General features: G+C 38.0%; 1 protein-coding gene across 1 annotated transcript in view; it reads left to right on the forward strand.

Moving 5' to 3' along the window:
• The first annotated feature begins 3,360 nt into the window (after positions 1–3,360).
• Positions 3,361–27,239, forward strand: part of LOC145994708 (plasmolipin-like) — a 107,248-nt gene continuing 83,369 nt past the window's right edge. The window contains exon 1 of the mRNA XM_083130894.1: positions 3,361–3,685. Coding sequence (XP_082987020.1) covers positions 3,518–3,685 — 168 coding nt within the window. The 5' untranslated portion in view covers positions 3,361–3,517. The remainder of the gene's footprint in view (positions 3,686–27,239) is intronic.

The following is a 27,239-nucleotide window of genomic DNA, read 5'->3' on the forward strand; positions in this document are numbered from 1 at the left end:
AAGAATGAGACAATGTGAAATTGAAACTACCACCTCAACTTTCGAAGGGGTATGAACTAATGAAACTCCACTTTTGGACGAGTAAGTTGTTGCTGATTCGACTGATTTGTTCTATGTGAAGTCACTTTTCTGCGGTGATTAAATGAAAGTGACGTATGGGGGAAACAAATACACGCAGACATTGAAAATACAACCCCCACAAATTATTATTTTGACTGTGGTTCCAGGCGTCAGAGATTCGTTCACCTGCAAGATTAAAGTTTCCAGGGTATACTGCGCAGGATAGAGGTCGACATTTGAGCGCTTTCGAAAATATCACGCCATACAAACCAAGTCATCTGTGATAATAGATGAATTACCTTGTATAGTGATCAATTTCGATGAATCCCTTGTGTCTAAATTACATTCTACAAAATGTAAACTATTTGTTACCTCAGTGCATGTGTTCTAATGTAAACTATTTGGTACCTCATTGCATGTGTTCACCTAACCATACGTGCGTTACTTCTCCCGCATGAGTAAAGAAGACTAACTTCAGAAAAACAACAGCAACTTAGCAAATAATCTCTTCAATTGTTAACAGATTTTTCAATGTTACTTCATTATTACTTTTGGGCGATGTTTTGTCAAAATAGCCTTTCATAAGCCTTGGGATACTTTATGCAGAATGAAGAAAGAATTGTGGCGGTGATTAGGAGGAGGAAGAGGGGGAAAGTCCCCCCCCCCGCCACATTTTGCCACTTGTTGCACCCTCACTATTCTACCAAAAAGCAAACTGTCCTCGCCCCCAAGTTTTGGCACCCGATCGCCGTTACTGCAAACATACATTCCGATACATTTGTCAGTTGCAATAACCTTGTAAGCCAAGAAAATTGATCATTGACCCCCAAGTTTCAGTCAAAAACTCATATGATGAAAATAAAATGATCAGGAACATGCATTTAAATTACGAGAAAGTAATTTAATTCTTCACAATTATCTACCATCACACTTTCTATCACTGTCGCCGGATATATAAAATTGAGTATGTGCCTTGTATTTATTGCACTTGAAGGACAAAATGTGATGCAACCGATTCACATTTATTTAACTACATTGACATGAACGAAAGAATGTGATCAGAATGTATGACTGCGCACACACAAACACTTCCTTCAAATAATTGTGTCCATCGGAGACAAAGAAGTGGAACAAGATGCGAGAATAGATTAGAGAAGAAAGAGGAAAGACATCAAACGCACACACGTGTGTGTTTGTGCATGGCAGTTAAGAGAAACATTTGAAGAATGGAACGAGAGAAAGTGAAAGGAAGAAAGAGGTAACAAGCTCAGAAAGATATAAGAAGGCATTAAGGAGTAAAAAAAAGGGGGTACTAGCCAGAATTTTGTTTTCTATCTGCATCTGCAACTTAACTGATGTTTGACATGTGTCTCTTGATTTCAGTTTTGACACTACATTCCGAAAACAAACAATTTCTGTAGCTATAGTTCATGATACATCTTCATATTTCTTCCAGAAGTTAGTAGCGGATTCCACTGTCTGTCGGTGTGTTCCGTTAGGGTGGTGGGGCTTAAAAAGATGAAGCTTTCTTTGATTTGTTTCATACTCTGAAATCTATTGTTTACTTGATTTACTAGAATATGTAAAGCACGATAGTAGAAAAGTGAATTTTCTTGCCTGTCGTCTACCCTTCGGGGACGCAATCAATGACTTGAACTATTCAGCTAATGAAGTTTTTCTAATCTGATAATTCACTTTCTACTTTTCTAGTAATTAACATTTTCTGTTTGCAGTTGTAGGAGCATAAAAATATAATATGTTTGGTTGAAAATATATTTTAACGCCGAAAGGAAAAGTTTTTGAACTATAGGTCTTCTTTAATTTATCATTCTTACTTACCCCCCCCCTCGCACCGCTGGGTTTGCGGGGCTGTTATTTACGCCACTGAGGATGGGGGGTATTTCCCTTGTTTGCCTCTCTGGAAAAAATACTTTACTTTCAACTCCCCGGAAAAATCCATGCAATCCGTGAATATTGCCTGCTTAGTTAATACATATTTAATGCCGTAGAAATGATCGTAATGCGTTATAATTGTTATTATTATTATTTACGGGAAAAATTAAATTCGCTCGACACCTTGCGGAACAATGCCTAATCGTGGGAGACAAGTCACGCGATTTTTTTTTCTTTAAGACGGCAATCTGCAGGGTGCGCGAGCGGATGAAGGTTAAACCATAGGTCCAGTCCCGATTAGCATATCTGTGCATAAAGTTGACTTAAAAAACCCAAACTCAATCAATCAAACTAATTGGGCAGGTTTTGGGTTCAACGTACAGTAGCGCAAGGATGGTGGAATTTAATTCGTTATAATGTAATTGTTAGTAATTATTAATTATTAATAAATAGTTTTAAATTATAACCAATAAAATTTTCTCTACAAGCAATTTGGAGGAACATATCACTTATATCACATATAAGTGATAACATATATACATTTTCACCATGAGAATATTGTTTTTACATTTAAATTTGTTAGAATTGGGCTTAAAATAACTTTCAAAATCTTATCAACCATTGTACACGATTGTCTTTATTTTCATCCATCTCATCTAATCATTTGATCAACCTGGGATCTAACTTTAGGGGAGCAGAATCGAACTTCGTGCTTCACTTTTTGGGGGGGGGGGGGAGAGAGGCAGAATAAGAAAAAATCTATCCCATAAAAATAGCGTCCAGGACCAGGACTATATTGCTTAATAACTGTTAAATTTGCGAAATCAAAATAATATTTATTACTTTGCTTCCCAGGTCCGAGAAGGTTAACAAAATCACCATTAACTTATAAACTTTAATAAACATTCAAATTGAGGGAAGGGCGTGTCTCACGACATCAATAAGTGTAAACACAAACAATAACAACCAATTTGACGAAATACTTAGTGTGCCTCCCCCATGGCGCAGTGATAGCGTCATTGCCTTGTAATCAAGGGGTCCCGGGTTCGATACCCGGTGGAGGCTCAAGTGGTTCGGATCCCACTTTAAAACTGTAGGCCCAGTCCTGATTAGCCTTACTGTGCATAAAGTGGACTTAAAACACCAACTCAAACCAAATACTTAGCGAAAAAAATCGCGTCTTGCTGTGCACGTAAATATTTTAAGGTTGTAGACGAATCTGAGGTTAAACAGTGGTCGCACTAGTGTGTAAGAAATGTAGAAAATGCGAGTACATATATATTTTATGTCTCTTGCGAGCAGGCGCTTTAAATCAGTAATTTTTAGGAGATGAGTTTGCAACACTGCAAGAACCGGAGGAGGGGAGGTTTCTGGAGGGAGCAAGCAACTGGTAACTCGTCTCGTATTCGGAGTTCGCGTTTGACGTCGTGTTGTTTGGTTGTGTTGCACGAGTTGGTAGTGTGCCGAAGTTTGGGGAGTTTCTTAATTATTATTTTCTTTTTTTGTTGGTTTTACTTGTTGAAACTTTGTTTTGGATTCAGTTTAGTGTGTAACCCAAAGTACAATGATGACGGAAACAGCGCAGGAACCCAGGGCACAACAAAACACAGCACAACCTGTTCAGGTAGCTGTAAAGACTGACCCAGGACAACAGCAGGGAAGTCTGGCATGGCTTCGACTGAATGTGATTTATTTTAGAACGATACCAGGAATATTAAAGATAGTGGAACTGGTGAGTAAAGCCACATGATTCTTTCATATTTTTTTATATATATATATATATACACGCTATATAAAGTGTCACGGAAGTTAACGTTTTAAAATTCGCAAGACTTATACATGTATGATTCTTAAATGTCGGCGACAATTGTAACCCAATGTTCAGTTCTCCCCCCCCCCCCATTAATGCACGTCTGAAGTCAAAGGATAAAATTTTCAAAAGTTCACAGTTCTATCATGTTCGTACTAGTTTTCATCCCATACCATGAATATATATTTATGACAACGTTTTGGATTTCACACCGAAGCGACAAACTACAAACGAACAATGTTTCACACCACATCGGCATGACAAGCCGCACAAGCCTGCGTTCGATTGTTCAGCGACACGTGTCGCTTCGATGTGAAATGCACATTTTTTTAGTATTTTCGTCAGATCTGTTGGAATTATGCTCTTACGTAAAAAGACTAAATACGCGTTTGTCTCAGGAAACAATGGAAACGGTGACAGTCATCAAGTAATAAGTACAATATTTTTCGAAAGTGTGAGATGTACGAGGTTCTGTCAAAAGTGGAGCATATACCAGGGGTCAGTGGCGTGGCCAGGATTTTCGAAAGGGATGGATTATGTACACTTTTTCATGTAGTCACCCTTCATTTTGCCATCTTTTTCTACCTTTGACGTTCTATTTTTTTTAATTTTTATGAATACTGGACCAAAGGGGGTTATAACCCCCACCAATCCCCCTTGGGCACGCCACGGGAAGGGGTTTATCCACAGTTTTACATGGGGCCATCGATGAAGTCTGCTTTGATTGTAATAAGATAAAAATTTTCGACAATATACTTTTGAGTAATTTTCTTCCGTATAGGCCGACAAGAGAAAGTTTAAAATTGTCGGTATACCCATTAATGATTGTACTGTGATTGCACCAGAAACTTTTAAAGTAGGTTTTCAAAATGTTAGTTTTATGTAGTTTATATCTCAGGTTGGTAAAAGTGTCGAACTAGTTTACTATAGATTGCAAACTATCGTTTGACACCCATAGCTACTTGTGCGGATAATAAACGCTCTCTTTTTTTTAGTGTGTGTACGCATACAGTTTTTTTTTCTTATGTGGATTGTGGCCAGTGGCGTGCCCAGGATTTTCGAAAGGGAGGGGTTGCGCACACTTTTTCTGGTAGTCAGCTCTCATTTTGCCATCTTTTCGTACCTTTGATGTTCTTTTTTTTTAGGAATACTGGACCAAAACGGGGGGGGGGGGTTATAACTCCCACCAACCCCCCCCCCCCCCCTGGGCACGCAACTGATTGTGGCATCCAATAATGGTGTCTAGCAAACTAGAATTTTTCTCTTTTTTTTTTCCAAGCAAATATTTATCTTATACATATTTTAACTGTGAGAAGCATGAAAGATATATAATAGTACCAACTGGATTCTTGCAATTGTACCAATCCTATACTGTAGTTTACCACATTCTTGCCGAGTGAAGGGCTTGACAGTAGGTGGAATTTCAAAGTTGGCCGGTAGACTTATCAAGTCCCCCACACAAAAAAAAAAAAGTTCCTGTTGTACAGGGTCAACGAAGTTAGAAATAAGGTGTGTTTTATACAGCGTATATCGATACACTTGTAAGTTTAATTGTATCTTCTGCAAATATGGTGTATAAAGAAACGAACTGCCGGATCACTAATTGAGGTGAGTGTACAGTGGGATCCATGAGTATTACCGTGCAAATTGTCCATCACCATGTTCGTGCACCTTATTTGATCCAATAAGAGCTTCAAGAATTAAAAGAAAACTCAAAATAAGCTGTTGACAACTTCTGCACCAGCATACATAAAAATCCATCGCTTAAAAACACATAGGATGTAAGAGAAAAATTAATGAAAATAGTCATGGACAATTTGCATGGTAATACTCATGGATCCCACTGTACAATACGAAGTTGACTTATTTCCACACAACTTGCACAGAGGTAAGGATTTTATTAGATATACAGGTGCCTTAACAGTGTCTGTGAAACTTTATAGGTACCACTGCTAATAATAATACGCTTAGAAATAATGGTCAGGGACTTTTCTTTTCATCAACTGGCCCTAACAACCTTTTTGTTATTCAATATAGTATAACCCATTAAAATTGCTTTTGACGTTTATTTCTTTGGTAGGACATTTTTTTATAGACGTTCATTTATCTTAACTACACATAAACCAGGTAATGAATACGTGGTCCCCCTCCCTGGCCGTGCAGTCCAAGGCGCTGTGCTTTGGACTCCGACTGCGGGACGGCATGGGTTCAATTTCTGGTTTCTCTGCCTGTATATAGGACCGGTGGTAACCCACCACTATGAGGAAATTGGGGAGCTACGAGCGAGTATAGAAATCTCCTATAAGGGCTGAGGGTTCGACGTGCTCACTCCACGTCTCCACACCTCTAGGCAGGATTGTGGGAGGGAGACTGGCAGTCGGGAGATAGGTCAAGGCCCTTCCAGGGCTGTAGAGCCATGGGTTATTATTATTAATGAATATATGCTTTTTATATGCTCATGCAACAATTATAATTTTTATTAATTTGACTATTTTAATATTTTGATCTTATTATTCTATTGGTTATAAACATTATTATTACATGTGAGACACTTGGTTCGGACCTCCCCTCTATCCCGAAATATAGTTCTATAAAGTATAAAGATACGAGTATGTACCTGGCAATGATTGGCATCTCTGTTAGGAATTACTAAATAATTAGGGTATGATTTGAGTTATAAGCAATCTTAAAAAGTTGATAGTTTTCGTAGACACTTTTGTTGGTGAATTATCACGCATATTCAGATACCGGTGGAGGAAAAATTGTATAACAAGGCCAGAAAACGGCATTATTACAATTGAAAAATTACTCTTTGATGATAATTCGTAGAAAACAGTGTCATGCATGAAATTCTTGCTTCTGGCGTTTCAGCCAATACCAGAATTACAACTCGATCTAAAGTATGATGCCATCAAATAAATGAGGATCCTTATTCACCATCTAATCACTCGAGTTCATCCAGGTCATCGTTAGTTCCAAATACTTGACACGAATCCGAACAGAAAGAAGATTTGAATGACAGTATTAGTGATATAGCGTGTCATGAACTTTTTGAAGACAGGATGGCAGGAATTTCGAAAAATGTAAAGAAATCAAACGTGGATTTTGGTTAAGTTGATATCCCTTCTGCTGTCGCGAGAAAAATATTTCTATGCTTGTTTATTTTTACTGATTCCTCTATCCATTTGTTAAAAATTTCCAACCTTCGTTTGGCTATACATGTCGCATTGTTGGCGCTACACTCCATAGGTTAGTGACGAAAGTAACCTCCATGAAACTGGTGTCCTAGTTTCGATGGGCGTGTTGTTGTCCGATGTACATATTTCATGAAGTCACGCTTTTTCCTTTACGATATTAGTCTAAATTATAAAATAGTTACATGAAGAAAAGGAAGAAAATATCTCTTTTATTTTTGTTTATTGAACGATGTTACTTGATTGGCTTTTTTGATTGTTTGTCAATGGCTAATCTCCCCCCCCCCCCAAAACTGATGGACCATTAGTTGCGCTGCCAGTGACGATGCAAGTAACCAGAGTATTAACGCCCTCCGTGCCTTTTATCATGATCTCTGATGACAGATTTAAGCGATAAGCCTAAATCTCTTGACATCCACGTTCGAATGCCCAATATGCTTGATTTCGAATCGTAGAAGAGTAATCGCCCGTTCCATCATCGCTGTAATTCTCTTCCCGTGTCAGGTAACTTAGGTGAAACAGAATATACAATAATGTAAAGGGAGTTGGCAACACTGATCGACCAGGAAGTCTCTTCAACAGGTGGTAGGCAGTTCGAAGTTACCTGAATAACCTTGGGGAATGAACGACTGCCAGAGAAGAGAGAAGAGAACACGCAAGAATATTCGCCTTTCCTCCCGTTTCCTCCTTCTGGGTGACCCGCGCTCTCGTCATGAGCTGCACAAAACATTCCCACGAAACAATAGTACACATGACACGGCTGGGAAATCTCGCACAATTTGCTGCTGCCGTCTTTGCCTCTGGCAGCCATATTTGGACCCCTCAAGGTAAACACAACAGGCAGCACGCGTTGAATATTTTTCTTTCCCTTACGCGCGGGGAATTCATATTTATTTCAGGGTTATTTTGTACTTCTGCAGGAGTGTTAAAATCATTCGGAAATCTGGTGTTCTTGCAAAAGGAAGTGTGTCAATAAATAACTTTATTTTTTGTTTGTATAAATTAACCGTTGTTACATCCAGGTTGAACTGTGTATTGCACGCAGTATAAGTACGTTGCTTACCACTAGGGTTATTATTTTGATGACCTTAAAATTGCCAAAAAATGACCTTTAAAAATTGAGTTATGACCTAATACATGCTAGAAAATGCCCTATAAACATAGAAAAATGACCTAAAATATTCTGAAAGATTTGTAGAGCAAATTTCTAAACTACCAAGAGAAATTCAAATTACAAATTAACATTACAGTATCTATCACATATTCATTGCGTATGGTAGTACAATGAAAATCATATGCAAATTTTCAAAAATGAATGGTTGTCGGACAAGATAGCCTTGTACATGGAAAAACTTCTCAAGACTTCCAATGAACTTGACTTGAAATGAACAATATCAGTTGCTGTTAAGTCACTTTCAATTCCATGGAGTGCAAATTGTTTCCCTGACAAAATATCCGATACAGAGCACAAAACTTTGTACCCCTTGTTTTGAACAATAATCCGTTCGGCGACAATGTAATTACTGATAGAGTTGGAAATCACATTGTTTGAGGTGAATTGTTAAACAACAGCTTATATCAACAATACTGCACAGAATTTCTTCCTTTCTTCAAACACAGTCGTTCAGAACTGCGCTGAAGGCAATGAGACGGGGATCGGAAACCTCTCTCCTTCAAAGGGTTACATTTGCATGCAAAATGCCCCTTATTTCACCAAAATGTAGAAAAATGCATAAGATGATTTTTAAAAGGCCGAAAAATGACAACTGTTAAAAAAATGAACTTTACTCCAAAAAGAGTCAAAAAATGCAAAAAAAAAAATGTCCTGACAAAGGCATCCCAATTTATTCACTTATGTGTAAAACACGTTCCTATCTACTTACGCAATGTTTCTGCCTTAGCAAAAAAAAAGATGCATTTGCATCAAAATCCTAGCCCTACTTATCACATTGTCCTGGTTATTAGCTGTTGTACACGTGCAGTAGTAGGGTGGCCAAGAACGTGTTGGGGGTTCAATGTTAATAGAAAAGTTTGCTAAGGCGAAAACATTGAGAAATAGAACTCTCAACTAAAACTGGATCCCCTCCCCTTTTTAATATACACGTCCCCTTTTTAATATACATGTATGTCCATATTGCCCTACAACTCCGTATCTTATCATGACGTCACGTATCTTATCATGACGTCAGTAGGGAAGTCCTTTTGCGGATTTCCTTGTCTTTTCCGTATCAAGCATGGGATGTCATTAAAATTTCTGTTGTTATTGTAACATCTTTATTAGTCCAGAAATAATATATATATATTCCGTAATTTATTACAGTACTAAGGATTTCTTGTGCATCCATTTAAGCCGGCTTTTTTGAATGGACGTTTATTTTCCGATAAAAATCCGGAAAGTTTGGTTTTTTTGGCTTTTTACCTATTAGAGCTAACCTATTTCACTTGAAGTTACTGTTATGAGTATTACAGGTTTGTAGTGACATATTTTACAACTAGCTAAGATAAATTTACATGATGTAGCAGCCAAGAGACAGATATTGGCGTATCCCAGTGGACACATATCGCATAACGGTTCAGATGCAATTTTAACCCTAGCTTGCTGAGAGGGAGGGTATTCGGGGGGGGGGGGGGGCTTGCAGGCCCACCACCTCTATTTTTTAGATTTTTCATCTGTTTGAAAATAAATTACATTGTGTCCTAGGATGTTACCAATACTTATTACTTTTGTTCATAAAAACAAATGTAATTAGGAGGCAAAATACACTTGGCGTGCATATCAGGCGCCATCTTTGAATGTGTCTCGTTCGAGACACACATGCCACAATGACAGTGTACAATTGGTTGATAATTATGGTAATTATTATATTTAATAAACAACCGCACTTCTACAAACTAAAAAGCATTAATAAAAAATATGAATTTTTTGAGTTTTAGTGAATGATAAAATATATGTGAGACACTAATGCAATACTTGGTTATTATCTTTTATTAATGATAGTATTTTTTGTAATTATTATGATTAATAAATAACTGTACATAATCAGCAAAGGAAGCGATTCAATAATAAAATGTTTTCTTGAATTCTAGTGATAAAAAAAAAGTATGGGATTGTGAGCCGCCTCCCGGTATGTAAGTTTCTCGTATGGTATGGGTAAGCTAGGGTTAATAAAACTAAACATGTAGTCCGGATGAGCACATCTGACCATGATGACCATGAAATAACCTTAAAAAAAGCTTTACATGTTTGTGTCTCAATTTAAATGTTGATGTCATGAATATCTACGTAAATATTAGATGTTTCGGGACAATTGAAGTATAGGTATTATGTGAATTTGTGTATATATCCTGTTGAACAGAGCTTTGAGATGGAAGCGACACGTGTCTCTTGGAAACGAACCATTAAAAGTATATGCAACCTTTCGAACCGAAGCAACATAAGCTGCAAGTGTCGCTTTTCACTTGGTCTGTACCGTTTTCTCAGGGAACTTTCAGACCGAAGCAACAAGTAACATGTGTCACTTGGAAGCAGACCCTCAGTAATTCATTCAACCTTTTGAACCGAAATGCGACAACAAGCTAAACGTGTCACTTGCATGTTTCTCGGACTACACTGTTTTTTTCAATGGCGTGCATCGTGCCGCTTCGGTCTGTTGTTCTTGCATGCACGGTGAATACTTTGCTTTATACTGAAGGAGACTGTGTCGCTTTTCATCTGTGACTTCAGTCTGAAATCTCCTTCATTGATGCGCATCATGTAGCTTCGGTCTTCGTGCATGCTTAGTGGATGCTTGCTTACAGACCCCCCGACCCTGTAATGTTTTGCTTCGGTCTGAATGTTCCCTATACTTGACAAGATTCAGTGGCGTACGCAAGGGGGGGGTTACGGGGTTTAACCCCCCCCCCTTGAGCTTGTGAAATATTATGAAAAATGCTGTGGAAAAAAAATTAAATTGCCAATTTTTCACAGTCAAAGATCTGGGACAATAATATTACTATTACTTCTTCTACTACTACTATTACTACTACTACTACTAATAATAATAATAATTTGAATTATTATTTCCATGTAGCATGGAGAAAAGCACAGCATTCCAAACACACACGTCTTTCAGAGTGATGCCTTGAAAATAAACACGAGTTTCTGAGGTTAGGTTAGGGTAACTATCATTTAAAAGAGAAAAAAGTTGTTTTGTATCTCAGTTGCAACAATGTTCAATTAACTGGCGTACACAGGATTTTTTTTCGGGAGGGGCTGGAATAGTAAATGTGGATAGCACATGGCTTCGTTTTGGAGGGCAGGATGCATAATAAAATATTTCGTATTTTTGGAGCTTTTTAGTCTATTAAAATTGTATTCAAAGACAAAAATGGTCATCGAGATTCACTTTAAAAGAGGTTTCGAATTTACACATTTTGATTTTTTAAAGTTCTTAACAGATTTTTATTTGAAAATTCTGATTTTCTCAAAATTTCGGTAGGGGCTGGAACACCATCGGCCACCCCTCTACGTACGCCACTGTTCGAAAGAGAAGGAAGAGATTTTTTCTTTCTCTCTCTCGGCAACGAACATGTATTCTTTTGTGTGAACAATGAGAATTAACTAAATAAAGTTATTGGTTCGTTGTAAGAAGCTAATGTATAGACAAATGCTAGGCGGGCAAGAATACAGTCACCAGTTCTCCTTCCCATTGTATTGTTTACCGCAGCACGTTTGAATGTCTCTCTTTAAAATGTCTCACCTTGTTGACTAGACAATTATTCAAACGACAATAAGATTAACTATTGTAAAATGTTTTGTTGGTAAGAACAGCGAGTTAATCCAGATGTGAATTATCGGGGACATTTATGCGGGAAAAAAGTCGGAAAAATTCCAACCAATTTCGGGAATCGAATCCGGATCTCCCGCGTGATATCACTTGTCAGACGCTCTACCGGCCAGATCACCGCAGCTGCTTGGATGAGTTCCATACTTTGATTATTTCAATTTATTGTAATATATTTTCTTGTATTTATGAATCTTCTTCACCCTTGAAATGTCTCACCTCGTTGACCAGACAATTATTTCGTAACAAAGAAACAAAAAAATGCTCCCAGGATTTGCTAAAAATCGAATGACTAGAAAGTAATTTTGTTCTATTGTTTTCATAAATACTATATTTATGTAATCTCTACTACTTAATAGTGTATTAGTAGTATTATTAGTATTAATTAAGCTAATTAATTAATTATAAGTATTATTAATTAATTGTGATTATTATTATTTAATTAAAGTATAATAAAACAATGGCAATGTGAATTTGGAAAAAAAAAGTTTTAGAAATAACACCCCCCTTGATGAAATCCTGCGTACGCTACTGACAAGATTGTTAGCTACTTCATCAGAATAAATTGCAAGTATTGTTTATGGGAAAAGGCCGGCTTTTTGATAGAAGGTTCCTTTTATAATCAATCATGAATGACCCTCTAGAGTGGAATAAAGTAATGCTGTTGCCTTGTAATAAGAAGGGGTTTGAGGTTCATTCAGTGGAGGCAGAGTGCTTCGGATCTTGTTTCAAACTGTAGGTCCAGTTCAGATTTGCGGCCAGTATTATTTGCTTCTATACTTCAGTTTTAGTGCCAGTGTTTTTTCAACCGCCGTGGCGCAAAAAGTCTATTGCACCCAGGGTTGGACGACTACTTTTTTATCTAATTTTATATTTGACAGCAAGTCTATACATAATTGAACTATGATTGTCATACTTGATATATTAGTATTAATTTCCATATAAAGTTTAAAGATCAGAAATGTATTTATGAGTGAAATAGTTTGTATCAGGGCATCACTTGTAAGAAATAAATTTACTGGGCTGTGGTCTCACAAAGGTTGAGAACCACTGCACCAAGCAGCCAAAATACATCACTAGTTGCTTCATGACCATGTTTAGCGGCCATTTAACCAAATTATACATGACGTACTGGAAAGCCAGAATACAAATATTTTTTTTTTTCTGAACACAACATTTAATGTAAAGAGATTTCATACTAGATTTTCAAAAGGAATAACAGTATTTTCTTTTTCATATTTCGGAAGGCTTATTAGATATATCTATGTAGTATAAACATATTCACATAACTAGAGTAGTTTTGTATGTGTTCTTAAAAGAACCTAATAGTATGATATGATTTTCAATGTTTGAATTTGTTATACGAACATGTACATGAAGTTTACCTATTTTGTAAGTTACATTACTTACTTACTTACTTCCTCTAATCCCTTTCTGCCATCATAGCGTAGGGTTGGTTGCCTCGATCCATCTCCTCCATTCCTGTCTGTTTCCCATCATTCTCTTCATCATACTTATTGTCTTATTCCTTTCTCTTCCAATCTTTTCCATTCTGTCTTCAAACATTATCCTTGGTCTTCCTTTACCTCTCCTACCTTGCACCTTTACTTCTAGAATTTGCTTTACCTTTTTGTCTTCATTCATTCTGAATACATGTCCCCACCACTTTAGCTGTCTTTTTTCAATTGTTTTCTCTAGCGACTCCTGTTCCACCTCTCTTCTTATTCTTTCATTCCTCACTTTATCTCTCCTAGTCTTATTAACAGCTCTTCTCAGGTATTTCATTTCACTAGCCTGAATTTTACTCAGATGTTTATCTTGAAGTGGTAAACTTTCCATTCAATATGTTAATGTAGGGACCAATACTGATTTGTATAGCTGCATTTTTGTCTTTACTGCCACTTCTTTCTTTCCCATTATTGTTTTACTGAACTGATAATATACTGTATTTGCTTTTCTTTTCCTATTTAGGATTTCTTCATCACACCTACCATCACTTGTTATGATGGTTCCTAAATATTCATATTCATCTACTTCTTCCAAGTTCTCGTTTCCATATCTAATTGCTATTTCATGATCTTTTTCTCCTTTTGCCACCTGCATAACTTTACTTTTCTTGATATTAATCTTCATCCCTTTTCTCGCAAGTTCTTCTCCCCATTCTATTACGCTCCTCTGTAGATTCTCTTCACTACTAGCAATTAAGACTATATCATCAGCATATAGCAGTACTTGCAGTTGTACTACTCTCATATTCCAATATCCTATTTGTACTCTTGGGGTTCTTCTTTTGCAAATTTTAGTTATTTCATCCATTACATTAATGAAAAGTAAAGGACTGAGACTATCTCCCTGTTTAATTCCTTTTCCTATTTGAAATTCCTTAGACTCGTTTCCTTCTATTCTTACTATTCCTTTTACATCCTTATATACACTTCTTATTGCTTTAATAAGTTCCTTAGGTACTTCCTTACTTTCTAATGCCTCCCACAGATATTTTCTAGGTACAGAGTCAAATGCCGCTTTCAAATCTAGAAATGCTAGGTATATTCTTTTATTTTTGTCCAGCATTTTCCCCATCATTGTTCTTAATATAAAAATGTGATCTTGAGTCTGTCTCCCAGGTCTAAATCCAGCTTGTTCCTCTTCAAGTTTTCCCTCTATGATTTTTCTCAGCCTCCTTTCCAATATATTCCTATACATCTTATATACCACTGATGATAGACATATTGCTCTATAATTATCACATTCCTTATTACTCCCTTTCTTGTGTACTGGCACAACTGGCACAAGTTACATTATAGAACTTTAAAAACCGAGGATTACCCAAAACTGTGTTATGTTGAGTTACTGTTAAAAATGTAAACAAAAGTGAAACGATTTCAGGTTCATTGCATGTGATCAGCGCCACACTGCGGAGAAGTTGTTACTTTGACAAGTTCAATGTTCAGCTGAATCTTATTATCTTATAAAATACGAATGTACATTTGTGTTCATAAGGTGTTTTTAACTATAGATACTGATTTTAAAGTTCTAGAGCTTTCGCCCACACACGATAACAATGTTCTGTACTTGTGTCAAAGATCTGGCTTCTTCGACTGGTCGTGGATGAAGCATAAAAGGCTGCGGAAACGGGAGTAATTTAAAGTAACATATCCAGTTTGTATAGAAAAACAACCAGTTGCTTCCCCTGCCCCCCCTCATTTTACAATCTTTTACGTAACCTTGGGAAGTGTGTGCCCAGTCGCCATGATGGCTTACAGCGTTGCGTGTCTCCCTACCCAGAATCGAAGGTGCAAGGGCATACCTTCCTCTCGTCGTTTTTTTCCCCCTCCCTAATTCCAGGAAGTGTTTAAACTTTAAAGTGTACGCAAGCTTGAACTCATTCTTAATTTACTCTGTATCTTCAACGAGTAATTATGGAGCACTGAATACAGGTGCAGATTGATTGTTAAAGGTCTCTTGAGAAATACAATATTGTATTGTTCGGTTTAAAAGACGAGGAGGGGCAGTTGTATGGAGGCGTTGGTGTTGCCTTCACTTTACTTACTAACCCAGTCAATAAAGGTTTCTTGTCATCGTGAATAATTCCGTAACAAGCTAAATTTTGGCCAGGCGTTAGATTACTAATAGAAGTGCAAACTCAAAAGTCCCCGCCCCTCCAAACATCAGACTCCCAGTTTTTGACGTAAATCTTCATAACTAACGATCATAAGCAGATATTGATTTTTAGTCTTGATTAAATGGACTAAAAAAACGTTTATCTGATTTTTACCCAATGTCGGTGGTTTTGCTGTAATGTAAGAAATAAGCTTTACAAAATATAATTTTTCTGGTACTTTAAGTTTTCCCATTGTATCTTTTGAATAAATTACGCGGCAGAAAGTTGTTTGGACTGAAAGTTGTAGCTTAATTTATAAGTTTAAAAGCATTTAAATCAAACCTACATGTCTTCAGATAGAGGATGTCGTACCGACGTCTTTATCATAGTGCGGTGGCTAAGTTGTTAATAATTTACGAATTGTTACACTTTTTGATAAATGCAAGAGACATGGTAGTATTAATTGTTATTCCATTGAAGATAGTTTCAGTCGGGGGCCAATCGCTATCGCGTGGTGATGAACCCCCCCATCTTGAAAAGAGTCCGCCATATTGGAAATTTTTGTTTTGATATATCTCTGGAACGGTGGCACGTACCAACGCCTGGAAGTTCCAAATAGTGCAAACTTTCATAATGAATATGATTTTGAAAAAAAAAGTTGTTCTGTCTGAAATATCAATATTTATATTTTATGAGAATATCTGCGAGTTGAAAGTCTTAATAATATCTCGAATCAAACAATAGTATTTTATATATATATCTTAAAGTTAGGAAAGCGCTTCGTTATATGCTTCGTAAATATGCCAAGTTCAAGTTCTTCGTAAGCCGGTCGCTTCTTCATTTAAAAACAGACGAATGTTTATATAAGGAAGGTTGGGCTGCTGCAGGCGTAACGGAGTCTGGAGGTAGTCGGACCACGTTTTTTCGTGCAAGGAGCCTTATTTGTGTACGTGGACTCTCTTCTTGTAGAGGGACGCCGAAGGAAAAAGTTGGGAGGAAGTTTTACAATGGGTCTTCAGTGTTGGCAAGCGAGGATGCAGTGTTGTGAAACGTGTCACAAGGATCACTAAATAAGACTTCCACTTTTATATGAAATAACACATCGAAACAAATTTTTCTGCACCGGTTTTTCTACCATTGTATTTTAACTTTGGGAAACTTTCGTAGGAATTATACGTATTATATTCTTATTATTAGCCTGTAATAATCCTATAAAGCCAAGTCTCGATTATAACCAGCAGTTCTTATCCCGGCCTGGGTATTCTTTTTGAGAGTCCCTTCATGAAGTTCATCATATCTTCACTCATCCTCATCGTCGCGGTTAGTCAAAAGTGGAATAAAGGCGACGCTAAATAACAAGGATGGAATCAAATCGATTATAGTCTGCGTGTACGTGTGCACAAAGTAGACTTGAGACCAGATATGGGTAAATACTAAAAATATGTAAACTACTTCCATGAACTGGCCACAGTAATAGATAATTATAGAAGGAATTTACATATGAATGGCTTATTGCAGAAAGGGACCTGAGTCACATTTTTGAGGTATCGGAGTTAATTTTTTCATCTCCACTGTGTCTAACAGCATACTGCAGGGGGGTGCATTGAGGGTTGCAAAATTAACTATTCATTATGTTGAATATTTGAGCCAACAACGGCAAATTTCTTTCTTACACTATTAATATTATACGATTTTTCATTGTTTTTCTCAGAATTGTGCAAAAGTGACTCGGGTCCCTTTCTGCAATAAGCCATTCATATATCCGTTATCTGTAGCGCGTGTTTTTCTAGTTTCATTTTACAAGTTTAAAAACAACACAGCATGGTTTGTTCTGGCAAAAATATCTTGCAGTTCTTAATTTATCAAGGTAACGCCAGTAAATGTCGCAAAGTATCGTAAAATTGATTGATTGTATTGATTTGGTGTTTTAAGTCGACTTTCTGCCCAATAAGGCTAATCGGGACTGGACCTACAGTTTAAAGTGGGATCCGAACCGCTATGTGCCTCCACCGGCTATCGAACCCGGGACGCCTATCGTTAAAATTACCCGTGGAAATTTGGCAACAAGTTCTTCGCGTCACGTTAGTCCCAACCAGGTTGTTTTTAATCGCGCTTTAAATCAAGATTTAAATCAGGTGATTTTTTTTAAAGCAATAAATCACTGATTTAAACAACTTTAAATAAATAATTTATAGAAGGATTTTCTAGATATCAAAATCACTTTTAGTGAAAATACGTTAATCTCGTAATCATTTAATAGTGTTTATTAGGCTCTAAAAAGGGAAAAAAAAGAAACAAATTATATGAACTGACGGGGTGAAGCTCATACAAAAGGAAATGTAATGTGTGGACTGTAAACACACTTCAATTTCTCTTGGTTTAAAATTCAATAATTTTTATAGGCAAATATAGCAAACATTTTGTGTAGAAAATTGTACAAAATACTAATCATGTTAAACTGTAAATAAATATGACAGCTGATATTTTGCAAACTATCATTTAAAAAATACCAAATTCAGCCACAAAACTTTTAAAAAATATTTTAAGTTACAATTGTAGATTACATCCAGAATGTTTTATTTTGCTGGAAGAAAAATTACTGAAATTATGTATTATAGTAGTTTCATTAACACACTCAACAAACATTTCCATAATAGGTTCATATGTACAGTACAGTATCAGAAACCGAAGAATGTACATTTACATATAATTTATTTTTTATTTGCTTTAATCTAAATTTCAAATCCTAGAAAAGGCCTTCCTATAAAAAACATATATCTATATGTATGGTGCCAAAAACCATTCCAGCAATTTTAAGCATTTTTTTAAAAAAAATAAAGAAAAAATCCGATTGAAATAAAAAAAATCATTGATTTTTATCCACCCTGGTCCCAACTCTACTTAAACACACTTAGACTTTCACTTCAAAATCTCAATGATAGTAATAATAGTGATAATAATAATTATAATAAGTAGTAGTAGTGGTCTATCGGTAGGCGTCGACTCAGATTCGATTACCGGGGTGAGGAAACTTGAGTGAGAAGTTTTATGTAGTTGATTCTACATAAAGGACTCTAGGGCTCACCCAGTCTCACATCAACGGGTGAACCTGGAGGTAAAGACGCCCGGAGCCTGGTGTTGATCACATTTCCACAGGACCGATTTGATTGTTGTTATTTAGCGTCTCTTTTCTTCCACTTTTTTGATAATCGTGACGATGAGGATGATGGAAATCGAACCCGAGACCACTGGCTCCCACCATGTCCAAGTTCGCGAATATGCGGAGCCCTACTTTCACACCCTTTATGTGCCTTCATGGTGTTGTGCAATGCACAGGGGTAGTTTGAAAGTGAATTTAAGAAGTTAATGTAGTTTAGTTCTCTTCCGTCTAAGATTCATGGAGTTATATTTAGGGCAGAGAGACTCATGCCCAAAGTACCTGCTTTCGGAACGTTAGACAGCAGCAAAATGTATCACTGTTGTGAGCAGGAAGTTGCGTAAAGATAACGTCATATTGACGAGCAACAAAGCGGACTCTTTAACATAGTCTGCTGTCAGGACTCAGGAGCACACTTCAAAGCTTAATATGTTTATTTAGCCTTCCAAACATGCTTGCATTTCTGAAAACAAGCTTATGCTCAGTTGTTAACTGGCTGACAGGAACGGTTGTGTGTGCGAGTTATAGGAAAAGGGATGTAGCGACGGAACTTATGTACCCTTTGTTATTGCCTTGTCAAATTCATATTGTGTGTTTTATTTTTGTATTCTCATTTCTGCTTCTTTAACTTTAGAGTTTAATACAGGGTGTCCTAATAGTCACGCAATTGAGACTTTTAACTTACATAACTTTTGGGTACAAAAAGGGATAGAGATATGAACCTTGCCCTGGGTATTAACTTTGTCTATATGGATGTTTTATAAACCTCAAACAAGAAAATGGTTCTCTACATCAACCTTCAGTATGGGGAAAAGTTACTAAGGTATGTATAAAGTAAAAAGAGACCTGGATAAAAAACAGCTATGGTGTCGATGCTCTCCGTGGGATAAAAGAACGATACATTTTTACGCATTTTATGTATTACAGATGATTTATGGGATAAATTATGGCACACTCATAAACAACTTTTTTATATACAATTACGAGGTGAACTGGCAACATTGTTCGTGTCCGACCACAATACCAGGTGTTTCTGACCTCTGGCTATGTTATTCAATCAGTGCCCAGATGAAAGAAAGATTTGAAATTTATCTAACAAGAAGATGAGTAGGTTAGTTTTTGTACAATATTTCAAATATTTTCTGCAGTCTTCAAGGCCGAAGAGGCTCTGGTGCCAGGACCTGTAGTCAGTATAATCGTTTGTGAGGTGTCTGGACTGAAAAACTTCTGACTTCCATGTAGGTGTGTGATTGTCCCTTCATCAATTTCATCGGCTATCAGTTGTGGCTGCTAGTGTTGCCCACGGGACGAGACGGGACAGGCTTTTAAAAATTCCAGACGAGACGAGATTGACCATGTGTCATAAGACAAACGAATATTTTCGAGACGAGACAGCATTTCCACGAGACTCCACGAGACGAGACAGGCCAATGTCTCGTCTCGTGGGCAACACTAGTGGCTGCTGACATTTGAAATCGTTCTACCTCTAATCCAGAACGCGAACTCGTAAATTAGAAACAAAACGATAATACGTTGAGTGTAACTTCACCGATTGTCTTTTATTGCCAATCGGAGAAGTTAGTTGTTCACTGAACTTCTCTTAATGATCATTTTTCGATCACACCATTCGTGCATGTTCAGAATGCTGATTGCTAGGGAACGAATTTCTAGGTCCATACCTATTTTTTTTTTGTAACGTCCTAGACATACGCTATTTAGATATCTTTGCGTTTCATGTACACAGCACCCCTCTACTGAAATTCTATAGGACCTAAAAATGCCTAAATGAACTATAAATTCCTATAAGCCCTATTTTGACTTGAAAAACTCCTTTTAAACCATTCTTTTCAATTTAAAAATAACTTGTTGAGAACGACCCTTAATTTTCACCAGAAAGGTTTGAGACCCTTGAATCTTGAGGCCTTGAACTAATCCGAGCTGCAAAAGAAGCAATGCAACAGCAAGGGGTGTCAACGTCTGTGCAAATTTCATCAAGAAGAGAAGACCACTGCAAACCTGCCTGCGGTTTTAGTTTTGAGGTTGAGTTTTTTGAGCCCACTTTATGCACAGCTAGACTAATCGGTACTGGACCTATAGTTTGAAGTGGGATCCGAAGAACTATGTGCGTCCAACTGATCAACTGATATCAAACCTAGGACCTCTTTGTGACAATTACTTTTGTCACCAGTCTTTTTGTAGTTTATGTAAGTGTATTTTAGAATTTCGTAAATACTCTTAACAACTTTCTGTAGCCAGTTGTGCTTTTTGGCTTTTCTTGGATTTTCGGTTCTAGACGGCGAGGGTAGGAAAACAATAGCGACTTGTGGAATTTTTGCCACTAAGGGTGACTTTTACTTGTTCAACGAATGGAACAACGTCCGAGCTGCCGAACGAGGAGGAGTTCTTTCGCAACACGTGCGAGGGCTGCTCTGTTTTTTTTTCTTCACCCCCAAACCTCCCAAGTGGACAACGAGCCTGGAAGAAAGACCACCGTCCAGCATTTTTTCTTAGCTAACGAACTGCGAGGCGGTTGATTTTTGAAGTTTCAAGTTTTCCTTAAATACCCCTGGACTCCAGAGGACTGAAACAGTTTAGCGCCATATTCAGATCGAACACCATCTCCGCGTCACTTTGCGCGAGTTACGGAACTTTGCTTTGTTTTAACCTTTCGACCGCGTCGTGTTAATTGTCGTGAGTGTGTGATCACAGTGACAGTGCCAGGAATTGAGGCCGTGTTGATTACGTGTTTCACGTGCTCCAGGTGTTTTTCCCTTTTTTGTAAGGAGGGACATTGAATAAATATGGGCGGCTGAGAAAGCTACGAGAGGGACGGGACCTTCGGGTTTCCGATTACTGCTGCCAAGAAGCCAAGAGAAGAAGCCACGACGCCTTGCTTAAGTATACGACGCCTTAAGCCAAGAGAACCGCAACACGACGCTTGCATAACGGCGTCTGAGATGAAAGCCACGCCGCAGCGACAACTCGCATTGCCAACCCAGATGAGAGACGAAAGTACCACAACGGTGAGACGGATGTTACGCCGAGAAAAGAAGAAGAGATAGAGATGAAACGACGTCCGCCCTTAGACGACCCGACGCCCTGCGTATCCCCGAACGGCCATTGAAGCCATGATCGGATGCAACGCCCCGAGCAGACAGATGGAAGCGAGGTGCTTTTCCGCCCATCTTCGTCGCCGCGATGGAAAAAGGGAAGAAAAATGAATGTTACGTCTAAGTCGAAGAGACAGTTTTCGCCCGCCAGGAGGACAGACTGGCATAGCCACGAGTATCGTCGGGACGCCGCAACGAGGACCACGACGCCATTGAGTCGGTATAGTATCCTCCAGTTATTTCTTTATGTGTGAGAGTGAACATTTGTCCACCTACGTCGTCACTGGTTCGTCTTAACACAAAGCGAGATGAAATCGAACAATGTTGCCAGCAATTATTAATTATTTTGGCCAATCAAATCAAAAGTACTATAAATCTTCAAAAATTAAGAACCTATTTCGCTCACCCTTCGAAGTTCTATAAATGTAAAAGACCTACTATTTGTTATTGTTTTCCTATTCTCGCGCCGAGTATTTATATAATTAATTATTTGACTTTTACCGTGCTCTTTGATATATATAGGTATTAGAAAAAACTAGGTACTAAATAGTATAGCTGAGTTAATCATTTTGAATATATCCTAGTTTATATTACAGTCGTTTGTATTACTCGTGTACTTGTAATCAAGTTTATTTCCTCTTGTCACTCATTTAGTCTATGCTTATTATTTTTGCATAGTAGTGCCTTAACAAGTGTAATGTTAATTATTATTCACTTTTGGTAACTATGACGCCTAGCTAATCGCGTCTCATACGTGACAGAGCGCTAACCGCGCGTATTTACATTGAAAGCAAGCCTAAGGGGCTAATAGAAATCTCAAATTCGAAGGTACACAGGAAATAAACCAAAGAGGCGGTTAGATATTTTATCATGTAATGCTATATTGTGTCCACCCCTGCAGTGTGTGTGTGTGAGAGTGCATGATAGAATGAGAGTGAGGGGATATGTAATGGTTACATTATCATTGTTGTGTTTATTTTTACCGAATACACGTATGTATATTCGTTATCCTACAGGTGTTCTTGATTCATTTATATGTATGTATAGATGTATATCCTCGTATGGTCGATATTTTTGGTTTTAGTCCTGAGTTTGAAGCTGTATAGCTTGTCTCCATTGACCAGAAGATTTATAGTTTTCTATTATTACAATTATTATTATTATTATTATTATTGCTAAAAAATGAATAACAGCACCACTTTATGCACGACGTGGCTTACCGCCGGAGGTGTAAATAACCGACCCGGTGACATGAACCTGGAACTAAACCGTTAGCTGGTGGTAGGAATCGTGTTTCCTTAACCGGAGACGCGAACCAAGGACCGACGACCGTCCAATCGGGCGGCCGCGGAACCCTGAACCTACGGACTAGCGGTAGAGTTGTTTGGCACCTCGAACTGGGGACTTCGGTCCTCCGGACGAGTGGTCAAACCCGTTACATCTTCGTTACAAGGTGACGACGATACCACTACGCCTCGGGGAGCCCGAAACCTGCCTTAGGAATCAGCAGCAGTTGCATTAATGAAATTTGCACCAGTAACTTCCTGAGCCGTGGAGAGAAGGTTCTCCATGTAGTCATGGACACTTATGTATCGTAACGATCAAATTGAAAGTTAATGGAATTGTTCCAACCTAGGAGTACGGTACAAGCACCCTCTCACGGACGACTGGAAGAACTTCACCACACTGGAAAGCATGGAATGGTGGTGCAGTACTTCAGAATATGATAAAGATTTTACATTGGATAAATTGCATATTTTTTATAATCAAAGAATAGTATTCACTGCACTAAAAATAGTAACTTTTGTAATCCCTCTTTTTTTAGCACCTAAAAATCCGTCTCCTACTGATTACAAACGAATGTGCCTATCAGTGGCGGCGATTAAGGGGGCAGTTGCCCCCCTACTTTATGCCACTTTTGCCCCCACACTATCCTAATTTTTTTCTACAAAGGGAAATATACTGTCTTTCCCCCCAGTTTTGGCACCTTGCAATCCCCCCCCCTGGTTTTGGAACCCAATCGCCGCCACTGGTGCCTAGTTATACCTCTGTGGTCGGCATGAAGTTCAGTTTCTTTTACAAGCATTTCGTATTTAGTTTTAAGGAGTAAATGAATCCTTAGATTAATACTTAGTATTAGTTAACATACGTATGTGGACTCGCATGGAAAAGAGGAATGCAAAACGTTCCTTATAGTCTTTTCATCCCTCTCTTCCCCATTTTCCCACATTCTTCACCTATATATTTCTCTCTTTCTATAATTTTCCCTTCTTTTATTTCTTCTCATATTCCTCCCTATCTTTTCTGTCCATCCACGTTTTCCCTCTATTCCTTCATGTTGCTGTTATCTCTATTTCGCTCTGCACATCTTTATATGCCCCTAACTCTTTTATTTCCTTCTTTTAATTTTGTAACGCCAACCTCCTTGTCGGAGTGGTTGGCACAGCGTGCTACGACGCCAGGGGTCCTGGGTTCGAATCGCGGCCTGGGCATGGATGTTTCAATTTCATCATATCACTCTACTTATTTGTCGCGATTAGCCCAAAATAGACAGAAAAGCGACACTGGATAACAAAATTCGAATTCAGTAAAATTTTTGTAACGCAGTTGGGTTACATTTTGAGATTGTAGACCAGCGGCGTTCCCAAAGGTGAGTTGGTAGGTGTCATAACGCCCCACTTTGACCCAGCATTGTTTAGAAAAGCGTCAAAAGCAGGAAAAGTTTGCAAAATATAAGAGGGACTAAAAAATCTAGAAAAAAACTTCCCTCAAGAAGATTCTGGGTGAGTCACTGCTCTAGACATCTTTATGGTAAAAATAATTTAAATTTTCTATTTCACCCCGTCCCCTCCCCCACATGAAGCTTTTTATCCAGAAATATAGATTGGCGTAAAATGATGCAAAGTGGAAAAATATTCTGAAATAAAACCTTGTCCTTGGTGTCATTTGCCACGTATGCTGAAACCATGGTCGAATTCAGCTTCAAAATAAGAGAAAAATCTATAAAATTTATGTAACGCAGTAAAATATACACTTCTTACAATTTAAACGCATAAAATTCTATCTTATTTTCTATTTGCGATCCTGCAGGCCTGTTAATTTCATTAACTGTCCCAAGTGTAAATAAAGATTATTAAACCGGTTCCCCCCTCCCAATTGATGTTTATGTCTGTTTTTACTTTAAATTAGGGAACCTGATGCTGCTTTTAATACCTCCCTTAAAATGTACATCAGAATTTTGTGATGGCTCTACACTAACAGTGACCATAAGAATTACAATATCCTACCGTTAGAATTCAACAGTGTCTGTTAATTTTAAAAAAAGAGGACAACCGTTATTTTCAATTTAAATGTTTTGTAACGCATATATATACGTATATAATTATTATAAGTTACTGTTGTGTAGAACACAAAATGCTGACTAAGGCAACGTTAGGCAAGTAGGCCTAACGTTTCAACCCTATTACAGGGTCTTCTTCAGACTAAGGACTAAACTTAAAATAATAATAATAATAATACATTAAAATTGTTGGTTCTTAATCTAAGAAGACCCTGATTAGGGTTGAAACGTTACTTGTAAAGTGCTTTAGTGCATATAGTGTTTTTCTGCCATGGAAATAAAATTGTGTTGTTGTGTATTAAGAACTGAAAATGTACATTAATTAGGGTTGCGATGTAATGGCCATTAATACTTTAAAATCAGTCATGGTCATTTTTTTTACGGTGGTTTGAAGGCAGCGGAAATTGACAGTCTTAGTATAAACACAATTAATGAGATCTTGGTTGCTTTAAATCACACATATTCCTTCACATGCTAAAGTAAATCCTCCAGTTGTCCACGTGGCGTGAAAAATTCAATGGCAGTGCTTCACGTGGCATCCTTGAAGGTTTGACAACAGGTTTCGTAGGCCGGGCACGCACCAGAGGTCAAAAGCCTAAAATTTCTTGTAGAACTTGTTAACTCGAAGGAGCCCACTGATTTGGGCTTCGTTGGCAGTTGATGGTTGGCGAGACTTGAGGCTTCATGGACCTCATGTTATACTGAGCGAAATTTGGGAAGGAATCTGTGTTTCAAGCAAGATGAATCAGGTTGATTTAAATCGCGATTTTTTAAAAAAATAACCCTGATTTAAATAACTTTAAATGAGTAATTTATAGAATAATGTACATAAAGATTTTATAGATAGCCTATCAGAATCACTTTTGGTGAAAGTGCATTAATCTCGTAATCATATATTAGGATGATATCATCAACCATCCTCCTTGCCGCCCCCAGTGGCGGAGTGGTTAGCACATCGCGTTACGGCGCCAAGGATCGACCTGGGCGTGGATGTTTGTGAGTGTCCATTCCTAAATGTAATCGTATCATCATTCATCCCCATCTTCGCAAATTATCCAAACGTGGCACAAAAATCGAAGTAAAATAAACCAAATCAATAAATCGTAGCCTCCCGTGGTGAAGTGGTCAGCACAGCGCGCTACAACGCAAGGGGTCCCGGGTTCGAATCCTGGGCCTTCTCTGTTAGTGTTCTTTCGTCATTGATTGATTGATTTGGTGTTTTAAGTGCACTTCATGCACAGTATGGCTAATCGGGACTGGACCTACAGTTTAAAGTGGGATCCGAACCACTTGTGTCTACACCGAGTATCGAACCCGGAACCCCTTGATTACAAGGCGACGACGCTACACTGCGTCATCGGGGAGGCCTGTTCTTTCATCAATGTCATGGTATCATCACTCATCCTCATCGCCACGGATAGCCAATAGTGTCAGCAAAGAAGTAAAATAAGTAATGAATCAAATCAACGATGTAGACCCAGCCTTGAAATCAAACTCGAGTCTTCAGTGTACCAATCAGATATACAACCGACGAGATCAGGTTAGGTGTTAGCAGTGGGGTATTTTAGAAATTTCCAGTGGGGGTGGGGGGAATTCTACGGACTGTCGAGGGACAGCATGAGATAATGACTTTATGCCATATAACATTTTTCCCCCATAGATAAAATTTATCAAGTATAGGCGAAAAACAAGTACCCAGAGGGGGGAAATCCTCCCCGTCCCTCCCTACAAATACCACCCTGGGTGTTAGTTATTTTCAACATTTCTTTGCACGTTCTTGCTCCGTGTAGTACTGCAAAGAGATGGGTGCCGGTGCAAATAAGTATTTGGGTCAGTATTCTGTGAACCTTCGCTGCAGGCCACGAATAACGTTGTTCTGCCAATGAGGAAGTTTCCAGGCATGCATACCAAGCCGTTCGCCGAATTGCACGTCCCAGATTCTTCTTCTTTTTTTCCCCCTTGGGCGACGCTTGGCGAATTGTAGATGTATTCCGTCAATTGCTTAATAGCTGGATGGATATTCTTCTACATTAAATAGTACATTAGCGTCGGAATTGGAAAAAGACCACTTGAAATCTCCAACCCTTGTGGTATCGCTTCTGTTAGAAATTCTTCTCTCCATATATACAGGGTGATTAAAAAAAATGTTAACATTATATGGGAAATGGAAAATGTACTACTCACCGTCTACGTTTACTTCTAATGATTGATTGATTGACTGAGTTGGTGTTTTAAGTCTACTTTATGCACA

This window comes from Lepisma saccharinum, chromosome 1 (genome assembly GCF_977018435.1).
Source record: "Lepisma saccharinum chromosome 1, izLepSacc3.1, whole genome shotgun sequence".
Taxonomy (NCBI): domain Eukaryota; kingdom Metazoa; phylum Arthropoda; class Insecta; order Zygentoma; family Lepismatidae; genus Lepisma; species Lepisma saccharinum.